Source organism: Baudoinia panamericana (genome assembly GCF_000338955.1).
Source record: "Baudoinia panamericana UAMH 10762 unplaced genomic scaffold BAUCOscaffold_2, whole genome shotgun sequence".
Lineage (NCBI taxonomy): Eukaryota > Fungi > Ascomycota > Dothideomycetes > Mycosphaerellales > Teratosphaeriaceae > Baudoinia > Baudoinia panamericana.
In genome coordinates this window covers 1,014,146-1,030,513 of record NW_006911258.1, presented here as the reverse complement: position 1 = coordinate 1,030,513, position 16,368 = coordinate 1,014,146, and the positions used below count along the sequence as shown (strand labels likewise).

At 53.9% G+C, this 16,368-nt stretch overlaps 6 protein-coding genes across 6 annotated transcripts; 5 read left to right on the top strand and 1 right to left on the bottom strand.

The window, feature by feature from the left end:
* Positions 1 to 262: 262 nt before the first annotated feature.
* BAUCODRAFT_63676 (uncharacterized protein) lies at positions 263 to 7,390 on the top strand (the record flags this gene model as incomplete). The annotated part of the gene is made up of 5 exons (XM_007674923.1): positions 263 to 4,282; positions 4,337 to 4,449; positions 4,505 to 4,576; positions 4,634 to 4,760; positions 4,835 to 7,390. 5 exons carry the CDS (start codon positions 263 to 265, stop codon positions 7,388 to 7,390), a joined length of 6,888 nt encoding a protein of 2,295 aa, XP_007673113.1.
* Positions 7,391 to 7,507: 117 nt separating this feature from the next.
* On the top strand, positions 7,508 to 7,959 carry BAUCODRAFT_354125 (uncharacterized protein). The gene has a single exon (XM_007675183.1). The coding sequence runs from the start codon at positions 7,627 to 7,629 to the stop codon at positions 7,876 to 7,878; it is 252 nt and encodes an 83-aa protein (XP_007673373.1). The 5' UTR covers positions 7,508 to 7,626; the 3' UTR covers positions 7,879 to 7,959.
* A 228-nt stretch (positions 7,960 to 8,187) lies between these two features.
* BAUCODRAFT_44745 (uncharacterized protein) lies at positions 8,188 to 8,754 on the top strand (the record flags this gene model as incomplete). Its single annotated transcript, XM_007674846.2, has 1 exon — positions 8,188 to 8,754. A coding segment is annotated over one exon (567 nt), but the record flags the coding sequence as incomplete, so codon positions are not given.
* A 1,735-nt stretch (positions 8,755 to 10,489) lies between these two features.
* On the top strand, positions 10,490 to 12,211 carry BAUCODRAFT_30306 (uncharacterized protein). Its single transcript, XM_007674814.1, has 5 exons — positions 10,490 to 10,719; positions 10,881 to 11,497; positions 11,560 to 11,582; positions 11,641 to 11,724; positions 11,788 to 12,211. Exons 1-5 carry the CDS (start codon positions 10,715 to 10,717, stop codon positions 11,827 to 11,829), a joined length of 771 nt encoding a protein of 256 aa, XP_007673004.1. The 5' UTR covers positions 10,490 to 10,714; the 3' UTR covers positions 11,830 to 12,211.
* Positions 12,212 to 13,627: 1,416 nt separating this feature from the next.
* On the bottom strand, positions 13,628 to 13,927 carry BAUCODRAFT_30304 (uncharacterized protein). Its single transcript, XM_007674813.1, has one exon. It carries the CDS (start codon positions 13,917 to 13,919, stop codon positions 13,716 to 13,718), a length of 204 nt encoding a protein of 67 aa, XP_007673003.1. The 5' UTR covers positions 13,920 to 13,927; the 3' UTR covers positions 13,628 to 13,715.
* Positions 13,928 to 14,032: 105 nt separating this feature from the next.
* Positions 14,033 to 14,824, top strand: BAUCODRAFT_119454 (uncharacterized protein; the record flags this gene model as incomplete). The annotated part of the gene is made up of 1 exon (XM_007675182.1): positions 14,033 to 14,824. One exon carries the CDS (start codon positions 14,033 to 14,035, stop codon positions 14,822 to 14,824), a length of 792 nt encoding a protein of 263 aa, XP_007673372.1.
* Positions 14,825 to 16,368: the final 1,544 nt, after the last annotated feature.

Genomic DNA, 16,368 nt, shown 5'->3' with positions numbered 1-16,368 from the left:
ACAGTTTGCGACTGAACTGGAGTAAGAAGCTATGGCGTCTATCCCGCCGCCTCCGCCGCCAGGCTGGCAGCCACCTCCTCCGCCTGGTGTACCACCCGGCCTCTCATCGTCAGTACCGCCGCCACCACCTGGCTACAAGCCACCACCTCCGGATCCCGCTGCTGCCAAGCTTCAAGAGAAGAAGCAGAAATGGCTGCGCCAACAGCGCCAGCGTTTCTCCGAGAAACGGCGAGGAGGCTTTGTCGAGACGCAGAAGGCAGATATGCCGCCCGAGCATCTCCGCAAGATTGTGAGGGACATTGGCGACGTTTCACAAAAGAAGTTCAGCAGTGACAAGCGGTCTTACTTGGGCGCGCTGAAGTTCATGCCACATGCGGTGCTGAAGCTCTTGGAGAACATGCCAATGCCGTGGGAGTCATCAAGAGAAGTGAAAGTGCTCTACCACGTTAACGGCTGTCTAACTTTGGTCAACGAAATACCGCGCGTCATTGAGCCCGTATTCCATGCCCAATGGGCGACGATGTGGGTTGTCATGAGGCGGGAGAAGAGTGACAGGCGACACTTCAAGCGCATGCGTTTCCCGCCCTTTGACGACGAGGAGCCACCGCTTAGCTGGAGCGAGAACATTGAAGACGTGGAACCCTTAGAGCCTATTCAAATGGAGCTGGACTCCGAAGAAGATGCGCCAGTATATGGGTGGTTTTACGATCACCGGCCGCTCTCCGATACATCGCACGTTAATGGACCGAGCTACAAGCAGTGGAACCTCACATTGCCGCAGATGGCGACGCTGCATCGGCTTAGCAATCCTTTACTGTCCGACATCTCGGATAAGAACTACTTCCATCTCTTCGATCTACCCGCGTTTTCTACGGCTAAGGCGCTGAATGTGGCAATGCCGGGTGGACCGCGTTTCGAGCCGTTGTACAAGGACATCGATCCGAATGATGAGGACTTCGGAGAGTTCAATGCCATCGATCGCATCATATTCCGTGCGCCAATTAGGACTGAGTACCGTGTGGCGTTTCCGTATCTGTACAATACCCTCCCAAGAAGCGTGAAGCTTGGCGTATACAGTTTCCCGCAGACCGTCTATGTCAAGACCGAAGACCCGTCACTACCAGCATTCTACTTTGATCCGGTGGTTAACCCAATATCCAGTCGATCCGTGGCGCCTAAGAATCTCACCATCTCCCACGAGGACGAGATTTTCGGCAAGGGCAGCAACGAGGAGCCTGACGAAGAAGACGGTGGATTCAACCTACCGAACGAAGTTGAGCCGTTCATGGCTGACGAAGAGCTCTATAACGATGACACTGCGTCAGCTATTGCGCTTTGGTGGGCGCCGTTTCCCTTTGACAAGCGCTCCGGCAAGATGGTTCGTGCGGAGGACGTCCCGTTGGTGAAGCAGTGGTACCTGGAGCATGTGCCGCAGGGTCAGCCAGTGAAGGTGAGGGTGTCATACCAGAAGCTGCTGAAGAGCTACGTCCTGAATGAGCTGCACAAAAAGCCGGCCAAAGCACAGAACAAGCAGAATCTGTGCCGTAGCCTGAAGAGTACCAAGTTTTTCCAGCAAACGACCATCGACTGGGTGGAGGCTGGGCTCCAAGTCTGCAGACAAGGCTTCAACATGCTAAATCTGCTTATTCACCGCAAGAATCTGACATATCTACACCTGGACTACAACTTCAACCTCAAGCCCATCAAGACGCTGACGACCAAGGAGCGGAAGAAGTCGCGTTTCGGCAATGCGTTTCACCTGATGCGTGAGATTCTGCGCTTGACGAAACTTATCGTAGACGCACAGGTGCAGTATCGGCTGGGCAATATTGATGCTTTCCAGCTTGCTGACGGCATCCTGTACGCTTTCAACCACGTAGGACAGCTCACGGGCATGTACCGCTACAAGTACAAGCTCATGCATCAGATTCGCTCATGCAAAGATTTGAAGCATCTGATCTACTACCGCTTCAACTCCGGACCTGTAGGCAAGGGTCCTGGCTGCGGCTTCTGGGCTCCGGCGTGGCGCGTCTGGCTCTTCTTCCTGCGTGGCATCATCCCACTGCTTGAGCGCTGGCTTGGCAATCTGCTCAGCAGGCAGTTCGAAGGCCGTCACAGTAAAGGTGTGGCTAAGACCGTGACCAAGCAGAGAGTGGAGTCGCACTTTGACTTGGAGCTGCGCGCTTCAGTGATGGCAGACCTGATGGACATGATGCCGGAAGGCATCAAGCAGAGCAAGGTTAACACGGTGTTGCAGCACTTGTCTGAGGCCTGGCGGTGCTGGAAGTCGAACATTCCGTGGAAGGTGCCAGGCCTGCCCAAGCCGATTGAAGATATCATCCTGAGATACGTGAAGAGCAAGGCAGACTGGTGGGTTAGTGTTGCTCATTACAACCGCGAGCGCATTCGACGGGGTGCTACTGTCGATAAGACGGTGGCAAAGAAGAACCTCGGCCGATTGACACGGCTGTGGTTGAAGGCTGAGCAAGAGCGGCAGCACAACTACCTCAAGGATGGACCATATGTGAGTACCGAAGAGGGTGTGGCCATCTTCACGACGGCGGTACATTGGCTGGAGAGTCGCAAATTTCAGCCTATACCTTTCCCAAGTGTATCGTACAAACACGATACTAAGATCTTGATTCTCGCCCTTGAGCGGCTCCGCGAAGCGTATAGCGTTAAAGGACGCTTGAACCAGAGTCAGCGTGAAGAGCTGGCGCTGATCGAGCAAGCATATGACTCGCCCGGCACGACTTTGGCGCGCATCAAGCGCTTCCTACTCACACAGCGTGCCTTCAAGGAGGTCGGTATTGACATGAACGACAACTACTCCACCATCAACCCGGTCTACGACATTGAGCCTATTGAGAAGATCACGGATGCATACCTCGATCAGTATTTGTGGTATCAAGCCGACCAGCGCCGCCTCTTTCCACCCTGGATCAAGCCTTCCGATTCGGAGGTGCCACCGCTACTTACATACAAGTGGGCTCAGGGTATCAACAATCTCAGCAATGTGTGGGGTGTCGAAGAGGCCGAGTGCGATGTGATGCTTGAGACACGGTTGGATAAGGTGTACGAGAAGATTGACATTACACTTCTCAACCGCTTACTGAGGCTTATCATGGACCACAATCTTGCGGACTACATCAGCAGCAAGAACAACGTTCAGCTCAACTACAAGGACATGAACCACACAAACGCGTATGGCATGATTCGCGGGCTGCAGTTCTCGGCGTTTGTGTTCCAGTACTACGGCCTCATCATCGACCTGCTTCTGCTGGGGCTACAGCGAGCCACTGATATGGCAGGGCCGCCGAATGCGCCCAATGATTTCTTACAGTTCCGTGACCGGGCGGCAGAGACGCGGCATCCCATCAGGCTGTACACGCGGTATATTGACAAGATCTGGATCTTCTTCCGTTTCACCTCGGAGGAGAGTCGAGACCTAATCCAGCGCTTCTTGACCGAGCAGCCCGACCCTAACTTCGAGAACGTAATTGGGTACAAGAATAAGAAGTGCTGGCCTCGTGACAGCCGGATGCGGTTGATGCGGCACGATGTCAATCTTGGTCGAGCGGTGTTCTGGGATATGAAGAACCGTCTTCCGAGAAGCTTGACGACCATTGAGTGGGACGATACGTTTGCGAGTGTGTATAGCAGGGACAACCCAAACTTGCTCTTCAGCATGAACGGCTTCGAGGTACGGATCTTGCCGAAGAGCCGGAATTTGAACGACGAGTTTCCGGTCAAAGATTCCGTATGGGCGCTTGTCAACAACGAGACCAAAGAGCGCACCGCGCACGCCTTTTTGCAGGTGACGGAAGAGGATATCCACAAGTTCAATAACCGCATCCGCCAGATTTTGATGAGCTCCGGCAGCACGACGTTCACAAAGATCGCTAATAAGTGGAACACTACGCTCATCGCGCTGTTCACGTATTACCGCGAGGCGGCCGTCAGCACTGTCAACTTGCTCGATACCATCGTCAAGTGTGAGACCAAGATTCAGACTCGCGTCAAGATTGGCTTGAATTCGAAGATGCCTTCTCGCTTTCCGCCTGCTGTCTTCTACACCCCCAAGGAACTCGGTGGGCTTGGAATGATTAGTGGGAGTCATATCCTCATCCCCACATCCGACAAGCGGTGGTCTAAGCAGACTGACACTGGCGTAACGCATTATCGGGCTGGAATGGGAAGCCATGGGGAGGAAGAGACGTTGATACCGAATATTTTCCGCTACATCATTCCTTGGGAAAGCGAATTTGTTGACAGCAGTAGAGTAGGCGCAACCTGTCCCCAGGCTCTTCGAGGCATTGCTGACTTTTGCATCTAGGTCTGGTCCGAATACGCCCAGAAGCGTATTGAGGCAAACCAGCAGAATCGGAGGTTAACCCTTGAAGATCTCGAGGACAGCTGGGATCGTGGGCTTCCCAGAATCAACACTTTGTACGCTGCGATGAGCGCCTCTGTCAGCTTTTCCATTGCTAATGGTTGGAAACAGGTTCCAGAAGGACCGATCCACGCTGAGCTTCGACAAGGGTTTCCGTGCACGAGTCGAATTCAGCATCTACCGGTACGTGCTTTAAAGCCGCAACGCCTGCTCTCTTCGTCACTAACCACTCTCTCACAGGAACATGAAGAGCAATCCTTTCTGGTGGACGTCGCAACGGCATGACGGCAAGCTCTGGAATCTCAATGCATACCGTACGGACGTCATACAGGCCTTAGGTGGTGTCGAGACAATTCTTGAGCATACGGTACGTATCTACAATGCCTTATAAGCGTTCTGATGTCTTTCACACTGTAAGCTAACGAAGAATTTCTCTATCAGCTCTTCAAGGCGACCGCCTTCCCCAGCTGGGAAGGCCTGTTCTGGGAGAAAGCATCTGGCTTCGAAGAGTCGATGAAGTTCAAGAAGCTTACCAACGCCCAGCGCAGCGGTCTGAATCAGATCCCCAACAGACGTTTCACTCTGTGGTGGAGCCCTACTATCAACCGCGCAAACGTCTACGTCGGATTCCAAGTTCAATTGGACCTTACCGGTATCTTCTTGCACGGCAAGATCCCGACACTGAAGATCAGCTTGATTCAGATCTTCCGTGCTCACTTGTGGCAAAAAATCCATGAGTCTGTTGTCATGGACTTGTGCCAGGTGTTCGACCAGGAGCTCGATGCACTGGGAATCGAGACCGTGCAGAAGGAGACTATACACCCGAGAAAGTCATACAAGATGAACTCCAGCTGTGCAGATATTCTGCTATTCGCAAGTCACAAGTGGAGTGTTAGTAGCCCAAGCTTGCTGTATGACACCAAGGACAACATGGGCACGACGTCGACGAACAAATTCTGGATTGACGTGCAGCTGCGGTATGGGGATTACGACTCGCATGACATTGAGCGATATGTGCGGGCGAAGTATCTCGACTACACGACTGACTCCATGTCCATCTATCCATCGGCGACTGGCTTGATGATCGGCATCGACCTGGCGTACAATCTGTACTCTGCTTACGGGCAGTACTTTCCTGGCTTGAAGCAGCTGGTACAGCAAGCCATGGCGAAGATTATGAAGGCCAACCCTGCGTTGTATGTCCTGCGGGAGCGTATCCGGAAGGGGCTGCAGCTGTATGCGTCCGAGAGCAACCAGGAATTTTTGAACAGCCAGAATTACTCCGAGCTTTTCAGCAACCAGATCCAGCTGTTCATCGACGATACAAATGTCTACCGCGTGACGATCCACAAGACATTCGAAGGCAACCTGACCACCAAACCCATCAACGGCGCCATCTTTATCTTCAACCCACGCACGGGCCAGCTGTTCTTGAAGATCATTCATACTAGCGTGTGGGCCGGCCAGAAGCGTTTGGGTCAGCTTGCGAAGTGGAAGACAGCTGAAGAAGTGGCGGCACTTATCCGGTCGCTGCCGGTAGAAGAGCAGCCGAAGCAGCTCATCGTTACCCGTAAAGGTTTGCTCGATCCGCTCGAAGTGCACTTGCTCGACTTCCCGAACATCAGTATTCGCGCCTCGGAGCTGCAGCTACCGTTCCAGGCCGCCATGAAAGTGGAGAAGCTTGGTGACATGATTCTGCGAGCGACTGAGCCGCAGATGGTGTTGTTCAATCTCTACGATGAGTGGTTGAAGAGCATATCCAGCTACACCGCGTTCTCGCGACTGATCCTAATCCTTAGAGCGCTGCATGTCAACCAGGACAAGACGAAGCTGCTACTTCGGCCGGATAAGAGCGTCATCACTCAAGAACACCATATCTGGCCAACGCTGTCCGATGATGACTGGGTGAAGGTGGAGGTCCAGCTGCGCGACCTGATCCTGAACGACTATGGAAAGAAGAACAACGTCAACACCTCTTCACTGACCAACTCGGAGATCCGCGACATAATCCTAGGAATGGAGATCTCTGCGCCGTCAATGCAGAGACAGCAGGCTGCCGAGATTGAAAAGCAACAGCAAGAGCAGGCGCAGCTTACCGCCGTCACGACAAAGACGCAGAACGTGCGCGGCGAGGACATGATCGTCACGACCACATCCGCCTTCGAGCAGCAGAGCTTCGCCTCGAAGACTGAATGGCGCACGAGAGCCATCGCTACCAGCAATCTGCGGACTCGAGCGAACAATATCTACATCTCTTCTCAAGACATTCGCGACGATGAAGAGCACTTCACGTATGTTATGCCGAAGAACATACTAAAGCGCTTCATCACCATCGCCGATCTGCGCGTGCAGGTTGCTGGATACCTTTACGGTGTAAGCCCGCCAGACAACAAGCAGGTCAAGGAGATTAAGTGCATCGTCATGGTGCCGCAGGTGGGAAGTACGAGAGACATTCAATTGCCTAAAAATCTGCCAGAGCATGAAATGCTCAACACCATGGAGCCTCTCGGTTTGATACATACGAGCGCCGGCAATGAAACGAGCTACATGACCGCCGCAGATGTAACGATGCATGCGCGATTGATGGCAGCGCACAGCAGCTGGGACCGCAAGACCGTCACCATGACTGTCAACTTCACTCCTGGCTCCGTCTCGCTCTCGGCATGGTCATTGACACCGGCCGGCTATGAGTGGGGTGCCAACAACAAGGATCTGTCCTCCGAGCAGCCGGCAGGGTTCGCGCCTTCCGCCGGCTTCGCAGAGAAGAGTCAGCTTCTGCTGAGTGATCGCGTGAAAGGGTTCTACTTAGTCCCCGAGGACGAGCGCTGGAATTGGTCTTTCCTCGGATCCGGCTTTGCGGAAAGAGAACGCGGAAAGATGTATGTTGGAATTGGTATTCCTCGGATGTTCTATGACAGCATCCACAGAACGTTGCATTTTGCGGACTTCGGCGCTCTTGAGGATGTCTGGGTTGATCGAAGCGACAACCTGGCATAGGAAGGTTATCCGGCAGTGGGGGCTCCAAGCCTAGCGTATGGCGTTGGAGCGCGTGTAAGACTCATGGATGCCTACAAGACATCGATAGTGAATGCCGAGGTGCTGTATCACATCCAGAACCTCTGACATGAATCATTCAGCTTCTCTTCTCAACCTCATCCCGTCACCGCCGCTCAGCTTTCTTCGCAGCCACAACGCGTCTCTCCACTATCGATGGGTCAAGAAACGGAGATACGATGCGAGAGGAATCGAAAGCAATTGCTGCAGTGATAGTTGTAAGTTTACTTGTCCGTGAAGAACAGTTATGTATGTATACCATCTGCGCCACCCGTCTTCGCCGTGCTCTCTCGTGGTATCTCAAAGCTCAATTCGCCTTTCGCAGGCTGTGTCTCGGTCGACACATCGGCACTAACAGTGTTGTTTTTGGTCTCTTTCAATGGACCTTTTGGCCGCAAAGTCCTCTGCTTGTCTGCCATGTGCCGATTTGATGATTTCGTCATGTGTCGTGAACGGTCCAACGTAGCGCGACGAAGACGCTCACGCGGAGCCGAAGCCGTGCCGCGTCCTCCAAATCTGAAGCTTCCGGAGTCGACATCAAACACCGGGACCTTGTGTCGTGAAGGACACTGATCACAACACACAACACTGAGATGGCGAGCCGGTTGTCTCAATCTACCCCGATACGTGGTGTCTTCGGACAGAATGTGCCTTTATCAAGACAGACAAATACCAATCGTCTACGGATATGGCATGGACGATACTTCCATCAAACAGCATATAGAAGCGCACCTCCTGCGCCACCCAAAAACAAGGACCGTGGACCTGCAAGCAAGGAGGACACCCAGACGGACTTCAATGCTATGAACATTCTGTCAAGCATGCCAGTGCCTACTACTGCCATCGATGCATGCATGGATGACGGATTCGCATTGAACAGTGGTCTCAAAGTGACCGGGACCGGTGTCCTATTGGTGGGCGGCGAAGCGTTCAGATGGAGACCCTGGGCGAGAGCAGGCAGGAAGGAGGGTACGATTGGCTCTGGGGGCTTAGGAGATGATGATCACGGCATTCCGAGTGTGGGTGGATCGTTGAGGAACAAGAAGGGCCAGTTCGATGTTGATCAGCAAGCTTGGGGTGTGTTGGAGCTCGCCTGGCCGAAACCGGACCTTCTCATCTTGGGTACTGGACCGAACATTATGCCCATGAGCCCGGAGACGCGGCGGCGTGTCAATGAATTGGGCGTCAGGGTTGAGGTGCAGGATACGAGGAATGCAGCAGCGCAATTCAACCTGCTGGCCACTGAGCGTGGTGTACAACAAATTGCAGCGGCACTGATACCTATTGGATGGAAGGAAGGAAGATGAAAGACAATGCAGTAGTGCACGAAGCTTCACAGACGTCGCCAACAGCCGCCTACCATCACCTGGTAATTGTGCGGGCATCGTCGGCCTTCGCGACATCTCTCTTGACGACCTCACTGGTCGAGAGCTACCGGGTCAATCATGCATGATCGGTGGCGGGCGGTTTACAAGGACCTCACAATTCCGCGTAAGCATTGAGCCTTGCACGCCTTGCCGATATTGCCAGACGTGCTCCAATGACTCGGGCAACGGATGGGGCTGTGGAAGACAAGGCTTAAAAGCACGCCGATTCGTCAACGACATATTGTCGATCTCGTCACTGAATTCACTCCGCACGTCTTGGTACGGCACTCTGGCAGGTGGTTCGATTCAGCGCTTGCTTCATGTTTCATGTGGAGGCCACCAGTTCCGCCAAACGATTGGTAAGAGAGCCTGCGGATGTGATCTACATGCGCAGAAGAACATCATGACCCTGACCCACAGGGCGGACACAAGCTTGAGGGTATGCTTAATGGACAAGCATAATGCACACTCCTTGACTGACTCTTGTTGGGCATTTGAGGCCAATCAAACGGCTTTCGCCACAATGGTGCCATCTGTGACACCGGAATAATCAAACGTGTCCCATCATGCATCTCATGAGACAGATGTCAACCACGTGTGTCTGCGTGGCACATCGCACTACTGTGGCGCTACTGGTGGTCGGGCTCTGCTTACTGCGCCACTTCTGGACGTCGGAGATCAGCGACGTACTTCGGATGAACTATGGCATTCGCGCTTCAGTCGCACGAGCGCTAATCTGGCCTGTGCACGTGCGGAGACTGAACCTCGGATGTCACTTGTGCCGTCTGAATGAAATTGTTTCGAATGCGCTTAGTCCATGATCCTAGAGGCGTAGCAAAAGGAAGAGAAGTTCGTTTTGCGCAACAAAGTAAGCCTGACGTCAGACTAGCACTCACTTACTAGACCGACTCCGTCTCGCCTAGGCTTGCGATGCATCCGACGCTTGCAGCCAGGCATGTCACGCGCCCTCCTCACGGCCACTCGATCCAGCATAGCGGATCTGCATGCAAGCCTTCTCTGCTCGCGCCGTTGCGCGATTGACATCACAGCCAATAACAGCCCCCAGACCCCAGCAACCGTCACCTCAATTGCAACAGGCAGAACTGGCACTCTCCACGCTTGGCACCTGTGAAGCTCCCGCCCTCTCCGCCTGGGACTCGCTATGTGCTACCCCGCACACTTTCGAACCCTCGTCAGCATCACCAGCTCACGTCCCCTTGTGAAGCGTATCTGCTTCAGGCCGACTTTGACGCAATGCATCTACGTCAGGTCGTACTATGTTGCGCCGCATACGACACAGCCGTGTAGGCGACCCAAGTCACCGTTCGGTCAGAGTGTCCTACCCCTTGAATGGATGCTGTAAATCAGGAAGTGTTGCAGTGGCAGAAGAGCGGCTGTATGTACCAAGCTACAAGGGCAGATCACCCTGCATCTTCTTGAGATTCTCTGTGCTCTGAAGCGCTTCGAAGCTGTCACTGCTGCAGCCCACTTTGGACTCGGCATCCTGCTGTTTGTGCAAGCGTCCCGTGAAGCTTACACTTCTGACTTCGTCATCCGGTGTACCTACTGTTCGTATCTTTAACTAGCAGCTAGACCTTTCCCCGGATTCAGTGCTACTTGCTACGTATGTACCAACAGTCAGCGATATCAACATCACTAGCCACATCGTGAATAACCCGTCTACACGCTGCACTCGATAGCTGCCAAGGTTTTCTTGGACGGGTACCACTATATCAACGTTGCAGGGCGACAGGACCGACCAATGTGAAACTCCGCGTCCAACCAGAGCTTCTTGGAAAGCCATGCATGCATTATTTTCCGAGACGCAATACGCACCGAAACAACAGGGAGCCACCACACCTACCAAAAGGAGACGGCAGCTGTTGACCGGATACTAGCAATGTCGTATGTCTCACACCCGCTATTTGCGTTTCCCTCCGCTCCTTTTGCTGTTGACGGATGGTGCATCGACTGTGATGTCGACTTTCTATCCAGCATTCGATTCCGAAGCAATCATTCCTGGCTTCCCATGCGAGAACTGCTAATCCCTGACGCCTCCACCATAGCAACACTCCTGGCCAACAACATCACAATCCGCAGCTTAAGCCGACGCCTTCAGCGGGCAACCCATATTCGGCATCCCCAAACCAGCTTACGCTCCCGACGGGTGCTTCACCCTTTCAGAACCCGTACCAGCAACAATATACCTATGGACCCACGGCGCATCAAGTAGATCCGAATCAGTTCGCATATTCTGGTCAAGCGCACTATCCACACCACTTGCAGACCCAACACCAAGCGGTCCTCCAGCAGCAAGCGGCACAACAATCCGTTGCCGGCCAGAGCCCAACGAGCACTCGCAAGCGGCGGGCTTCGGAACTGGGCGGCGAGAGCGCGCTCTCAGCCTCATCGAGCAGTACCTTTTCGAATCAGCCTACTGGGCTGATGATAGGCGGGCTTGACGTCGGCCAGGGTGATCTTACCAACCAGCAGTCGCAGCTTCCAAGTCCAATTGTGAAGAAAGGACGCACGAACACGCCCTGGACGCCAGCTGAGGAGCAAAGGCTGAAGGCGTTGCGGGATGCCGGCAGCAGCTGGAGTGAGATAGCTAAGACTTTCCCGACACGGACAGAAGGGAGCGTGAAGAAGCATTGGTACAAAGATATGCATTATGCGGAGTTTGGTTGGCATAGCCCTAGTCTGCTGTCTGAGACATCGCTAACAGATCTGTCTTTCACTTCGCAGGCGAAGACGAGGTCAGCGCTTTCGTTCGCCTCACCGCGGTCCCTATTTCAAGAGGACAATAGTGGGCTAACCAACTCGCAGAGTGCGGCATTGCTGCAAGCGATCAAAGATTATGAGAACAGTAAGTGGAAGGTCATTGGGCAGAAAGTCGGTAAACCAGCGAAGGTACGAGTCCGAGCCTGGCTACACGATCTTGCTGTACCTGACATAACTGACGCTTGAGTGCAGGCCTGTGAGCAGTTCGCCAAGGAGCGCGGATGGAAAGTGTAGGCACCTACCTTGGCCGACGACAACGGTACCAACTCCTTGGCGACCATGAGCATTTTTGGTACGATGGTCTGGATACCCAATGCATCGGTGTGGATTCAACAGCAGTGTCCGTGGATGGACGGTACCTGGAGCTCTTGGAAGATTAGTAAGAAGGCGGTTGAGATCATTGCTCGACTTCCTCGCCATTTTTTGCATACATACTCCCAACTGCCGAAGTTTGTCGACGAGCCCGGGAGTAGAGAGTGTGACATGTCGGGAGCGACGCTCTAGGCGTGGGCGAAAGCATATTCGTCGCTATGGGCGATTATGCAGGACGGTGACAGACTTAGTACCACAACCATCATCTACAGTTGCCTCCCGGAAATGCGGATGTCTGATGGTGTCGGTGAGGTTGTCACATTATACGATCCATGATCTCGTCACCCCTCTATCTTCAACTTCTCCATCGTTCATTGGGTGACCCACCGTGGAGGCTTCGCTCACGCAGCACGCTAGCAGACCGTTCGAGCGCACATGGAATAGGGTTTGCGCCAAGGTTCGCAATTGTGAAATGACGATTGGTGCGCGAAATTGCCATAGCAGATTTGTGCGACTTCATCTCTATCGTAGCAGTATCTACAGTCGTTGCCTCAGGGCAGTAAACTGTTTAATAGCCATAACCCATAGTTGCATTGTTGACAGGCTGCTTTCATGCCTTTAGATCCTGCTGGCTTGAGCGAGTGAACGTTAACTTGTCACTGTGCGAGTGTGGAGCCCTCCACGACGATAGGCCGTCTACCGAACTCTTTCCGCCGGATCCTTGTCTATAGCGACATCCAAGTTTTTCTGGCGTGGAAGATGGCGGCCATGCTCCTGCAGCTACTTTTCTGAAACGCGTAGATCCCGTTCATTGCCGTCTGGAATTCGCCTCATGGCGTCCGGAGTCTGCCATTCTCGCCACTCTCAGGGTCCGCTTCTGGACCCCAGACAGCGCGGTCGAGGCGCCAGGATCGGTCCAGCAGTCTTGTCTGTCTATCAGGGTTGCACATCTTTCTAAAAATTGCATCCATTGGTGCACAGCCTCGCTCGCTTGTTAAGCATACTCACAACTCTGACGGGACTTCACGAGAATAGCATACGTTTCCACTCTCGTGGTAGCTCACGACCGCACTCATGATGCCAGACACACCACTGTGGCCAATCTGAAACAACACGCTAGGGCTCGAAAGGCGTGGTTCTGTCCCTAGCCGGACGCAGAGCCGTGCTTTTGTTCCTGGCCGATATGTGTGAACGTCCCTGTACACAGCCGATGCGCTCACTGGCCTTTCCACTTTCATGCTTGTCCTCTTCGGAAGGCGTACCGGCCTTGCACCCTTTCCTCGTCCCGCGTCTGTGGAGCTTGCTAAACCGTACCTGCAGACAGCCACGAGCGAATGTCAGTGCCGGCTTGTCTGTCAGGCACCGCTACCCTGGAGTTGATCTGTCGGCATGCTAGTCCGTCATTGCGCAAGTAGTCATACGCTGTCGTCCCCTTGGGCCAATCCAGAGGCAAAATCGCCCAAATTTGGACGTCTTAAGATGTCCTTTCGGTATCCTCTCTGCCAGAGTGGCGATCAAGCGAAGGAGTCCCTCGCTCCGATATGGAACGATGGACTTCCGATGCGGTAATGGCTCGCCATTCGTGCAGGCATCATGGTGGGTTAAGACTATCATCAGGCCACTTTCAAAGGTCTTGAAGGTTTGCCTCAGCATGCTGCCTTGTCTGTCGCTGAGTTGACTACATTCCTGTATCGCTAGCACGTTGGCTTTCATGTTGCTCCTGTCTGGGTTGACCATTATTCAAGACTTCTTACAACTCTAACTTGACCGCTACTGTTGACGTACGGCTGACTGACGGTCAACCGCCATTACGGCTGTAACGGTGATAACGCCGGCGCATCATTTGCCGAAGCACGCTGGCTACGATTTGGCAAGCTGCTTGGGCGCTTCGCTCTGGCAGCCCCTATGGGCAATAGCAACACTGGCGAACCCGTATCAACAGTTTCAATTCTCCTATGGCGCCCAAGGCCAAGAACAGCAGGAAGAGGAGCAGACGCCGGTGACGACTGCATCGTATCAGCAACTGCTCACTCAAGGTTTCCAACCTCAAGAGCAGTATCTGCCGCCGCAAGCACAGCAAACGGCGCAAAGCGCGCAGTCCTACCAGCAGTATGCGGTCCCTCCGATGCTGCCATCGCAGGTTACTGCGCCAGAGCCATCGTATGCTGTTGAACAGACGCAGATGGTGCCCAGTCAAATCCAGAGAGCGATGTCAATTGCTTCATCGTCGCATTACGGAACGCCACAAGAGAGCCCGGAGCTGCTACGGTACCAACCCGTCGCAAGCTCTGCGCGTAAGCGCAGTCACCAGTCTGATTATTCGACGTACGACTACCAGGGATTGCAACAACTTCAAGCTCACGCTGCTGGTTTGGGAAGCAGTCAAGTACCAGTCGAGCTCACGCCTCATGGCCGTCACGCTCAACTGCAGCCTGGCGCATCTGCGTACTATCTCCCATCACAACGTGCCTCGCCTGCACAGCAAGGTTATGCTACGCAGCAACAGCAACCTCAGCCGACACCGCAGGCGTTCCAGTCAATGCAGCCTCGGACACATCATCATCACAGACTACCGAATCAGCCGCCGCCGTCGAAGTCGCAACGCACGGGCGAATCATCAGAACATGGTCCGCCTAGCGTCGTCGGTCAAGCTGGGATGCCAACGCCAAGACCCAACCCGCGCGGGCCAAAGCTCAAGTTCACCGCCGAGGACGACGCACTGCTCATCGAGCTCAAGGAGACGAAGAATCTCACTTGGAAGCAGATTGCCGACTTCTTCCCAGGCCGCAGCTCCGGTACGCTGCAAGTCCGGTACTGCACGAAGCTCAAGGCCAAGACGACTGCCTGGAGCGAAGAAATGGTACGTGACACTGCCAGTAACGCAGAGTCGGAGGGTGCGGTCGAAGACGAACCTTGACCGTCACTGTCAACGGAGACTGCATGTATGGCTTGCTTTGCTTGATCGAACCAGATCGCTGACTGACTGTTTACTCCAGGTCCAGAGGCTGCGGCAGGCAATGGAAGAATACGACAACGACCGCTGGCGCATCATCTCTGGCAAAGTTGGAAGCGGCTTCTCCGCCGCCGCCTGCAGGGAGAAAGCCGAAGACCTCGAAGCTCAAGCAATGGCTGTCCCTCAATCAGCGACATCGACTACAGACCTGGGCCATTTGTCGATGGCAGAGCACAGTCTTAGCCTCACGATACCAACGGCCGGGACGATTGGGGCAAGCCCGGCGGGGGGTGATGATACAATAGCAGAGGGTTCGTGACCGCTTCTCCCCTACACTGCACTTTGAGGGCGCAGGCTCACGGCGTCAGGCTCTCATACGGCCGTGGACACTCCATTGGACAGCGGGATGGCATATTTCCGTTTTGACGTGCTGGCCACGTAGTGCTACCTCTCCATACTGTTAGCAGCAAGCGTAATGTGTGCACACAACGAGCGAGCGGCGATGGAATGGCATATCTGGTGTCGAGCGTATTGTTCTGGGCACGTTGTTGACCCGGGGCCGATCGTCAGATCGTCGGTCGTGCCGAAGGCGGTGATAATGATCGGTGGTACGCATAGTAAGAGTCATAACCTTGTCCCACCGAGGACAAACATACCGCTTTGGGTTCGTTGTCCACAAATACGAATTAAGGGTAATGACTGAGGCAGCACAGCAGGGTCGTCTGAAGGCATCCAAGCAAGTCCGGTAGGCAATAGGCGCTTGCTTGCCAACAATAATCATGGGTGGGAGGAAGTTGAGCCTTGCATAGCCGTGCAGGATACTGTTAACTTACATCCCAAACCCAACCTTCCCTTCGTCACCGTGCTCCCCACTTCGATAGAAGATAGTGTGCTTTGGTTGCAGGTATGATTGGTTGGTGTACGTTTCTTGCTGTTGGGTTGTCTGTACGGTGCCATGGTTGCTGTCGTCGTTGGCATAGTGTCAGTGGAGGCATGTATTCTGGTTCGTTCTAGTCCGGCTTTGCGCTGATGGAACACCACATCATCGCACCCTTCCGTTCAACTTCCGCACAGAAGCTGCGTGTGTTTACCATGAGGTCAGCAGAGGGGCTTGCGAACGAACTCTGTCCTGACCCAGCAGACGGTCAGAATCGCCTCGTTTGGATCTAGCGCTTACTGCGGAATGTCTCATTCGCTCACTCGGGTTTGCCATGGCGCACGGTCCGCCCCGAGCTTAACCCAAGGTCGCGAGCGAAGTTTGGGCCTATCAGAAAGCGACCCTAGCAACCTGTGTTATCGCTGCGCAATATGTTTACGGTATTAGTTGAGGTATCTTACAATATCTTTCAGTAGAATATAGATCCAAGGTGTTCGCGAAGCACCTGGATGTGTGAAGTGGCCGCGCGGTGGCTAACCCAGTCCCTTTTGGTGTGGGTGTCATCAACGCGTGTGCATCACGGATTCACGGGAAGCCAAAAGCACAAGCGAACGAACGGAAGGTCCAAGTA

Bases quoted from the DNA above. Each gene is read 5' to 3' on its own strand.
- BAUCODRAFT_354125 (XM_007675183.1), top strand. From the start codon at position 7,627: ATGCGAGAGGAATCGAAAGCAATTGCTGCAGTGATAGTTGTAAGTTTA.
- BAUCODRAFT_30306 (XM_007674814.1), top strand. The intron at 11,498-11,559 runs GTTGGCATAGCC...TTCACTTCGCAG, and splicing joins TATGCATTATGCGGAGTTTG to GCGAAGACGAGGTCAGCGCT. The intron at 11,583-11,640 runs GTTCGCCTCACC...ACCAACTCGCAG, and splicing joins AAGACGAGGTCAGCGCTTTC to AGTGCGGCATTGCTGCAAGC.
- BAUCODRAFT_30304 (XM_007674813.1), bottom strand. From the start codon at position 13,919: ATGCAGTCGTCACCGGCGTCTGCTCCTCTTCCTGCTGTTCTTGGCCTT.